At 50.4% G+C, this 10,608-nt stretch overlaps 1 protein-coding gene across 1 annotated transcript; it reads right to left on the minus strand.

The window, feature by feature from the left end:
* Nucleotides 1–3,202: 3,202 nt before the first annotated feature.
* Ghrh (growth hormone releasing hormone) lies at nt 3,203–7,728 on the minus strand. The gene is made up of 4 exons (XM_059259713.1): nt 7,649–7,728; nt 7,286–7,384; nt 5,182–5,260; nt 3,203–3,241 (listed from the first exon to the last, which is right to left on the minus strand). Exons 1-4 carry the CDS (start codon nt 7,726–7,728, stop codon nt 3,203–3,205), a joined length of 297 nt encoding a protein of 98 aa, XP_059115696.1.
* Nucleotides 7,729–10,608: the final 2,880 nt, after the last annotated feature.

Here is a 10,608-nt window from a genome sequence, read left to right on the forward strand (position 1 = left end):
TGGTAAGGGAATTGGAGTTTGGTCCAGGAAGAGAAAGAAGAACCCAGAACTCTAGGATAGTTCTATCTGAAATTCTGCAGTTGGAGGCCTCACCTCTCCCAAAGGCTGCAAACCAGTGACCTGTAAGTATTTTGTTTTATCCGTGGTAGTTAATAGTTGAACTAGATGCCAACATTTAAAAATTGAGACATTTGGGCTAGGAGGGTAGTTCAGTGCGTGGAGACCTGAGTTTGACCCCGGTACCCGTGGCTAAATGATGAGTATGCCTGTAATCTCAACCCTGGAGAAGCAGAGACAGGCAAATCCCCAGAGCTACCACCGTCAGTGAGCCCCAGGCCAACAAGAGGCGGTCTCAAAAACAAGGTAGATGACCCCTGACCCCCGTGCACACACATACCTGAAGCTGACCTTTGACCCCCATGCACACACATACCTGAAGCTGACCTCTGACCCCCATGCACACATTCACAGACACACCTGAAGCTCACCCCATGCACACATACAGACACACACCTGAAGCTCACCCCATGCACACATACACACACCCGAAGCTCACCCCATGCACACACATTCACAGACACACACCTGAAGCTCACCCCATGCACACACACAGACACACCTGAAGCTCACCCCATGCACACACATTCACAGACAACACCTGAAGCTCACCCCATGCACACACACTCACAGACACACAAATTATTTTCTGAGAGATTTTATATTTCAAAAACCTGGATTTTGATGGTAATTAAGAGCACATACTGCTTTTGCAGAGGACTCTCAAACTCAGTTTCCAGCATCCACATGGGGCAGCTCACAACTACTTTAATTTCAAGCTGGCCAAGTGGGCTTGACTGGCCACTGAGCCCCAGAGATCTGCCTAGCTCATACCCAACAGTGGGATTGTAAGGGTTGGGCACCATGCCTGGCGTTTTTATAGGCACTGGGGATCTAACTGGAGCCCTCCTGTTTTCACAGCCAGCCCTTTACGACTGAATCATCTCCCTTGCTGAGTTAGGACTATGAAATGTTTGTTGAGACAAGATATGAGCTGGGCAGTGATGCACACCTTCAATCTCAGCACTCAGGAGGGCAGGTGGCTTTCTGAGTTTGAGGCCAGCCTGGTCTACTGAGTGAGTTCCAGGACAGTCAGGGCTACACAGAAACCCTGCCTCGAAAAACCAAGGGGTGGCGGCTGACCTGGAACTCATGACCCTCCTGCCTCAGTCTCCCTAGTACTGGATTATAAAATGAACCACCAGGCACAGCCCTTCACTCTATTTTTTTACTTTCTGGTGATTTCCCAGGTTTCAATCAGGTGTGTCCCCGTCATAAATCAAGAGCACCTGTGCCATGATGAGGACACCCTGGACCTGTTAACAGAAGCCCACTGAGCAGTTTGTTCAAAGTCTACCTGTGCCTGATAGTTTAAGTCACTTGATGTCCCAGCTCGCAGTTCTGAGGGGCCTGGAGTCTTAGAGCCACAAAGAACACGCCCCTCCTCACAGCCGCCAGTCCCCAGCTTTGCTGCCTCCTGGGTGTGTGGCCTGGCACCAGCTGGCAGGCAGCCTGCCAGTAAGTGCAGCTCTGCCCCCTCCAAAGGGCAGTTGTAGGGAGCAATGGGGGAGTCTCCCTGCGAACTCCAAGTTAATATGAACACGAAAGGGACAAGTTCTCCATTGATTAGAAAACATCTTTAGTGCAATAAAAATAGCCCCAGCCTTAAGTAGGGCCCCTTTGGGAGTGGGGAGCTCCCAGCTCCTCTGTGGGGAGGAGCTGAGTCTTTTAAGCAGTCATTGGTGTCTCTGCTGATGGAGATAAAGCCCAGGGTTGCTGCGATGGTTTTGCCCTCTGTAATTGCGTTCACCTCAAAACCCACAAATAGCCTCGGTTCTCAGCGGTCATTATTTCATTTGAAAAACTAATTGAAAGTTGAGAGAGCCCCGAGTTTTTGTGTTTGTTGGGACAGGGCAGGGAAAGAGATGAGCAGGTGGGGCCGGGAAGGAGGAAGGAGGGGGTGTGGGTCTCCCATTCAGGCCAGCTCCTCCTTTGTCCCAGACCTTGGCAGGTTCCCCGCCCCCTGCCTCTCAGCCTGCCCTTCTGGGCTAGCCTTCTCCTCTGGAGGGGCTTTTGTTTCCCATTGTTACTGTCCCCTCCACCCGCCCCGAATGGTTTCCTACAGCGCCTTTCCCACGCTTGGCGTTGCTTGCCCAGGCTGGGGGTGGGGGTGTGGGGCAGGTGGTCTTTCATAGCCCTGGTGCTGGGGCCCTGGCTGCAGGCTTCCCAGGACTGAGGTCAAGTGCTTCCCTTTCCTGCTGCCAGTGAACCAGGCTGGCTGGGAAAACCAAGAGGTAGAAGTCCCATCCAATTTTAAATGCTGTGGTTATTTTTACACTTTTAATCAATCATTCCAGACATCCCATCGTCTAGGCTTCTCAGTTGTCTTTTTTGTTTGTTTCTGTTTTTGTTTTTCAAGAGAGGGTCTCTCTGTGTAACCCTGGCTGTCCTGGAACTCACTCTGTAGACCAGGCTGGCCTTGAACTCACAGAGATATCCTCCTGCCTCTGTCTCTCAAGTACTGGGATTAAAGGTGTTCACCACCACCGCCACCTGGCTACGGTTGTCAATTTTTAAGGCTTACTTACAATAAAATGGATTTTTGTTTTCATTTATCTTTTTTTTTTTTTTTTTTTTTTTTTTTGAGACTGTGTGGTATGTATCCCATACTGACCTGGAATTTACTGTGTAGCCAAGGACAGTCACCTGTTTTCTGAGACATTGTCTCTCACTGGGTCCTGGGACTCACAGACTAGACCAAACTGATTGGCCAGTGAGCCTCGGGGATCCATCTTTCTTGATTCCCCCACCCTTCTACCCCCCCCCCCCCCACATACACTGAGACTACTCCTGTGCCTGGCTTTTATGTGGCGCTGGGACCTGAACTCCTGTCCTCACGCTTGCACAGCAGTGACTTGACCAACTGAGCTGGCTCTCTGGCTCCAGCTGATCTGTGTCCTTATTCTTTGTGATGCTGCCCCGGGAAAGGTAGCCATATAAACCTCGTTAAGAAAAAAAACCAGATTGACCATAGAGGAAACTGAACTGCAGATCAGGATGGGGGATTTTATTGTATTTACAGAGGAAGGGGAGTCAGAACTGAAGTAGAAGTAGTTGGGTCCAGTTGTGTTTGCGTACGGGTGGCTCAAGCCTCCACTGAAGGCTTCATCCTTGGGAATCCCTGCTGCAGAGAGAAAGAGACACTCAGTCTAGACTCTAGTAAGCAGGAGCAGAACTGAGTTCCCAGAGGCAGGAGGCAGACACGGGAAAGGTGCTCACGGCTGCGGAAATGTAAATCCCACTCTTAGCCCTACCCTGCTAACAGCTGCCACTGAGACCCTGGGCTGGGTCACATCCCTTATGATGAGACCACTCTGACCCTTAGACAGGACCAGCTTCTTCCCAGACAAACATCCGCCACTCCCTACAAACCTTTCTGTTGGTCACAGGTTGAACGAGCAACCTCCTAAGAACAGGTGGGAATCCTCACTGTCTCTGTGAGATACAGACTCCATGAGAAGAGGCCACCCCCGATCTGAACACAGCTGATCCCCAGCCCCAGCCTTCACACACAGCATTTGCTGGACGGCTGCTGCGAAAGCTAAAAAAAATGGCTAAACCGAATGGCAGCTTCCTGTCAGGAAGGATAGCAGAGGTGGGTGGGTCTCATACTACAGCTTAGGCTGGCCTTGAACTTTTTGTTTTAAAGATTTATTTACTTAGGCATGTATTTTATGCACCTGGGTGTTTTATCTGCATGTATGTCTGCAAATCAGAAGGGAGCATCAGATCCCAGGGGACTACAGTTACAGATGGTTGTGAGCTGCCATGTGGGTGCTGGGAAGTGAACGCAGGACCTCTGGAAGAAAAGCTGGTGCTGCTCTCAACTGCTGAGCCATCTCTCCAGCCCTGGCCTTGAACTCTTAATCTTCCTATCTTAACCTCCCAAATACTGGGGTAACAGGCATAAGGCACAAAGCTCCACTTCTCTTGGGTCCCCTCTAATGTTTGGAGGGGAACAAAGGCCTGCAGACTTCTTCCTTTGGACTCCAGAGGGAGATTACCTGGTGAGAGGCACTGAATGGAGTTCTTAGAAACAATACTCCCACAGTTCTAGCCTTTGAGCCCTTAGAAGGCATCAGAGTTCACCTGGTCCTTTTGTAGAGGAGGAAATTGAGGACAGAGAGATCCAGAACCAGGCCTGGGATCCAGGTCGGCACCCTGCCTCCAGTCTGGTTCCCAACCCCCAAACCCTGATTGTCTGCCTGATGGTGACACTGGTGAGCTCTTGTCTGTCTAATTAGGTTAGAAGGAAGGTGAGGGAGTGCATGGACAGCTCTGAAGGAACTGAGTTTGTTTCATAGGCTGGTGCGGGAGCACCTGGCAGAATTGTACCGCAAGTGTATGTGCCCAGTTTACAGCCAGGCTGTAGAATACAGCGTTTCTTTCTGGACCATTATGCCATTCTTTGGAAGCTGGAGTCTTATGGGAAGATATCCCAAGGTATACAAAGCAAGCCTGGACTGGCTAGTCTCTTCGATCCTGCTTCTTAGCTTCACTTTTCTCTTCTGTAAAAGGGGAAACTCCAGTGAAAATGTGAGGACCAGTGAGATGGGGAAGGACCATCATGACCAGCTCTGCCTCTCATGACGGTGTTCTGCCTGCTCTGGTCAGCCACTGGGCATGGGAGAGCTGGCCTGTCTTGGGCATTGTAGGTTCATGGACATCACAGGGGATCCAAGGTGTACCCTTCACATCACCCACAACGCAATTCCTTGGGACACCTGTTAAAACAGGGTCTGAGACCCATACCAGAAGCACTGATAACATTTCAAGACACACTGAGCCTGGCCTCTTGTTCTGCACTGGACACACTGCAGTGGCCATCATGCAGTCTGCTCACACGTATCCCTCCCTGTCCCTGAGGCCTGGGGGGTGGGGGTAGGGCTTTAGGCCCTGTGAAGAGAAGGCAATTCTTTGCTTTTCTTGAAAACCCAGAGGGAAGGAAATCTCTGAAGTCCCTAGAGCAATCTCTCTCTGCCTCCCCCCTGCCCCGTTCACCTGTGGTGCACACACACCCCCAACACCCCCCCACCCTCACCTGTGCTTCTGCAGCAGGGCTACCAAGAGGCTCTCCAGCGCCATCTGCCTGTGGTCTGCCCACATGCTGTCCACCTGACGGCCAAGCCGTACCCTGGTTCCTCTCCCTGTGGGTTTGGAAAGGAGAATGGGTGAGGTTGCCATTGGGTAGGATGTCCAGTCAAGGATGTAGCCCTTTGCTATTCCAGTATCTGATGAGAATTCTTAGGAAACCCACTTACATTCAGCAACATCTGGGGAACGGTAGGCATGGCAGTGAAAAATACAGCATGCATATTCATACCACCGCAAAACCCTCCCCACAGACTGCTAATCTTGTAGAAAGCACATTAAACAAGTGGCCGAATGTATTGTCCACCCGTAGCAGGACAACCTGATGTGCAGCAGTTCTGATACCGTGGTTGAGAAGGCCACAGCAGGTACTAATTATGAAGGTACCTGGATCAATTCACTGCGAAGGGCAGTCTAGGAAGCAATGACATTTACTAGTCAAAGCTGTCAGAGTCAAGAAAATGAGGCATCTTCCAGATTAAACTTAAAGATATGCGAAGGGCTGGAGAGATGCCTCAGCAGTTAAGAGCGCTTCTTGCAGAGGACCCAGGTTTGATTCCCAGCATCCACATGGTGCCTCACAGCCATCCGTAACTCCAGATTCAGGGAACCCAGTGCCCTCCGGGGGCACCTGGCATGCACGTGGTACACAGACATACATGAGAACAAAACAATCATACACACAAAATAAATCTAACAATGAGGAAAAGAGGTATAATGATGGCTGAATGGAGTCTGTGATCCTACACTGGGTCTGGGGTCAGAGAAGTAATAATTATAAAGAATCTGTTGGGACAACTGATGAAATTTGAATCTGTGTTGTGAGTGACAGTGACATTGAGGACAGGAGGGGGTGTTGCTTGTTAGATGTTAGGAGACCTAAGTGCATCAGGGTAATAGGTCATAATTGTAATGCGCAGGCCTGCAATCCCAGCATCCAGGAGGCGAAAGCAGGAAGCTCGGAAGCAAGTCATCCTCAAATACATATCGAGCTTAGGCCAGCCTAAGCTATAGAAGACCCTGCATCAAAAGAAATAAGAAATTAAAAATGGCTCAGCAAAGATGAGACCATTATAGTAAATGTAATGTACATGTGTCCAGGTGTGTGTGTGTGTGTGTGTGTGTGTGTGTGTGTGTGTGTGTGTATGTGTGTGTGTGTGTGTGTGTGTGTGTGGGTGTGTGGTTGATCTAGGGAAAATGATAAAATGTTAGGAGCTGTTGGCTATAAGAGTATGGCTGTAGCTTTAAATTTTGTATTTATTTGTTTTTATGTGTATGGGTTTTGTTGTTGTTGAGGTTTTGTTTGTTTGTTTGTTTGTTTTGTTTTTTGTTTTTTGTTTTTGCCTACATGTATGTCTGGTGCCTGTGGAGGCCAGAAGAGGGCATGGGAGGGATCCCCTGGGACTGGAAGGGTCAGCCTTCACGTGGGTGCTGGGAATTGAACTCAGGTCCTCTGCAAAAGCAGCATATGCTAACTCCACCCCCATGACATTTTTGTACATTTGAAGGGTTTTCCAAACAAAAACTACAAAGTGGGGTTGTTTGGGTCTTTGCTTGGCCACTCTTTGTGCGTCCTTTAGAGATGACAGATGGGTCTGTCCAGTGAGGTAATGACAGGTGGTCTCAAAGATCTGAAAGAGACTTAGAGAGGCTGCTCTGGCAGTGGAGTCCTTGTATAAGCACATGTCCCCATGCCTAGTCTTTGTTTCTGGCCTGGAGCCCCAATCAAATAGGAACATTGTCACTGCAGGAGCCAAGGACAGGGAGAGACACACAGAAGGTGTAGAGGTAAGTGGAGGTCTGACCTATGAAAAATCCAGAAAGGATATATACCAGCGGTTCTCAATCTGTGGGTTGCGAATATCAGATATTTACATTACCATTCATAACAGTAGCAAAATTATAGTTATGAAGTAGCAACAAAATAATTGTATGGTTGGGGGTCACTACCACATGAGGAACTATATTAAAGGGTTGCGGCATTAGGAAGGTTGAGAACCACCAATATATACTGTGTCAGGGAACAAACGAAGCTTGGTCCCTACCTCCTGCTACTAGAATGTCTGCTTACCCCTGCTGCCTGCTCATGATGTCCTGGAGCAGTTTGCGGGCAGACAGCTGGCCCAGAACTTTCCTGTAGCTGTTGGTGAAGATGGCATCTGCGTATCGCCGCATCCTGTGCAAAAGGGTCAGAGGTCAGGATGGGGCCAGGTGAGAGGACAGTGTGAGCTACACCGCATCTCGGTACAGGCCTCCCTCTGTTGTTCTGGGTTCTCCTCACTCCCAGAGAGACTCCAAGCCGGCTGCATGACCTCTGGGGTGCCATGCCTGGTGCCTGCCCGAGATGAACAGTGGGCACTGTGAAGAAACGGCTGGTGGGTCCTGTTGGCATTGTCTGCTATAGGGAGGTCTCAGAGGTGCAGGAATCCTGGCTGCTTACCTGGAGGGCAGCGAAGGGGTCGGTGAGCAGTGGGAGCCACTGGTGAGGGTGAGAATCACAAAGAACACCCAGAGTGGCATCCTTCACCCCTGGCTGGGACCTGCAAAGAAGATCAGGAGGGCATGATCAGATGTAGCCACAGTGTCCCCTGGACACCACTCTGTGACAAGCCCTGGTCCTCGTCCTTTGGCTGTGGGGCTTTGGAAATCAGACACACCTGGCTTCAAGTTCAACACAGTCAGTCCTCAGCTCTGGCTTCCCTACCCGGGATGAAGCCACACTGGCCACCTCATCAGGCTGAGCAGAAAATCAGTTAACATAGTGAAACCGCCTCTCCTGGAAAGTGTGAGGGGAACACACACACACACACACACACACACACACACACACACATACCACACAGACACATACACACACAACACACAGACACATACACACAACACACACATACACACACACATACACACAACACACACATACACACAACACACACACATACACACACATACACACAACACACATAACACACACACACACACACACACACACACACACACACACACTCTCACGCACGCACTCAGGAGAGAGCATCATCCCCTGGCTGACTGACACAGGGGGCAGAGGGTACCATGCTTTTAGATAAATCTGACCTCAAATCCCGGTTCTGCCCTCACTGCTGAGCTTCCCATTACAAGGGGCTTAACCCATCTGAACCTCAGTCTCTCCAGCCACAAAATGGAGATAATAACCATAATTATCAGGTCATGTGAGAAGAAACACATAAGGAACTCTCTAGAAATTCTTGTTGTAGTCACCTGACACTTATTTCACTCAGAGGATAGATTCATGCTGCTTCATTGTGTGGAGTTGGAGGAAAGACAGAAACTTTCTGTTCCAGAAGCTTCCATTTTGGAGGTAGGGTATAAGACAGCATCTAGAAATGTAGCCAAGGTTTGCCTGGAATTCACTGTGTTGCCCAGGCTGACTTCTAACTCATAATCCTCCTGCCTCAGCTTCCTGAAAGCTGGAATTACAGACATGTGCCACCGCACCTGGCAGAATTGCTGCATTACACAACGTTCTGAAAGTGGGGAGGAGAGCGCCAAGTGTGAGGTGCCAGAGTCTTCCCCACAGACTTCATAATTACCCTTAATTGGGGCCTGTTAACACCATGCTCTGCAATTAGGGGGAAAGCTGCCTTGGCTCAAGAGGATGCACCTGTCAGCTCTGGCCTGCCCTGGTATGGAGCCACTGGCCAGCTAGGAGCTGGGTCTTCTCAGCAGAATGTCTGCTCTGGAGGATCTGACTGGTCCCTGCAAGGTGGCACCCCTCCTTTCCCATGATTCCTCTCTCTCCCTAGTCCCACTGAGGGCTGACTTCTGCAGGCAGGGCCAGCACTAACCCAGTCCACCATGCTTGCCTGGGCTCACTTCTCTTAAGGCAACAGGCCCCTTCCCCAGATCCTGGCCTTCTCTGGTCAGGGGTGCCTTGGGTCCTGGAAAGCATCCATGGGAACTGTTCACTGTGGCCCCAGGCCCCTCACTCCACACCAGGCCTCTCAGGTACATTTTCATATGACTTGGGCCAAGTATCTACACTCCCTGTCTTCCTCATATACCACATCGGGGCATTCCTTTTCCAGCTGGACTGGGCCTCTCCAGAAGTGGGACTTTCCAAACAGGGAACTCTTTGGACATAAGGCACTGGGGGGGGGGGTCCCCCTTGACTACAAACCACTGCATTTCCTGCCTCTCCACAACACACTGCTTTTCACTTTCTTCCTGTCTCATCTCCAGTCCCCTGGTCTCTCTGTCTCTGTCTCTCTGTGTGTGTCTCTCTCTCTTTCTGGTTTTTTGAGACAAGGTTTCTCTGTGTAGCCCTGGCTGGCCTGGAACTCGCTCTGTAGACCAGGCTGGCTTCAAACTCACGGAGATCTGTCTGCCTCTGCTGAGATTAAAGGTGTGCACCACTATGCCAGGCTGACCCAAATGACTCTTTACTCCCATAATCAGAAGCCCTCTGGCATGAAGTGGGGGCCCTGCTCTTGACCTAAAGCTTTCCTCTGCCTCCTCCCCTGCTCCCTAGAGTTCAAAAGGAGATCCCAGCCCCCACCAAAACCCCACTGTCCCCACCTCGAGCTCCCTCACACCCACCCCAGAGCAGGCGCTGTCAACCTCATTCCAACACCAGAGCCCAAGGACGAGGGGGGGTTTTTCACGTGGTCCTCCACCAAAATAGCTCGAGTGGGCGCTTCAGAACAGGCCCTTACATCCCAGGCCAACAGACTTCCTCCTGCTCACAGGGCGATTTCTCAGATATCATACCCTATTCACAATTCCCCCTATTCATGGGGCCTTCAGGATGGGTCACCTGCACGTGGGAAAGGGTTCGGAAAGCAAAAACGGAAAGCTTTCGCTCCGTGTCATGGGGCCTCCCAGAACTCAAAAGAGGAACAAACAGGAACACTTGCTTGATTGGCACCTCCCTGGGCACACCCAGTGGTGTCAAGGAGTTGAAAGTAACCCTCGTCAGAGGGCAGGCTTTGGGGGAGCAGTTTTTGTAATTCCAGCAAGACCCCATTCATTCATAATAAGGTTCGGTCCCTGCACAGCCTGGTCAAGCAGGAGCATCAATACTTGCCTTTTGCCCCAGGGGTAAGTCCCGATTCTACAGCAACCCCAGCTTTGCAAACCTATTGCACAGGGTTGCCCAACCCCAGTGAACGAAGACCGGAACAGCAAGAGTCATTTGGGCCAGGAGTGGTGGCGCATGCCTTTAATCCTAGCACTTGGGAGGCAGAGGCAGGAGGATCTCTGTGAGTTTGAGGCCAGCCTGGTCTATAGAGTGAGATCCAGGACAGCCAGGGCTACACAGAGAAACCTTGTTTCAAAAAGCCAAAAAAAAAAAAAAAAAGGAACAGAGACTGTGAAATAACTGTCACCTGTGTCCCATGTGACAAA

This window comes from Peromyscus eremicus, chromosome 4 (assembly GCF_949786415.1).
Source record: "Peromyscus eremicus chromosome 4, PerEre_H2_v1, whole genome shotgun sequence".
Lineage (NCBI taxonomy): Eukaryota > Metazoa > Chordata > Mammalia > Rodentia > Cricetidae > Peromyscus > Peromyscus eremicus.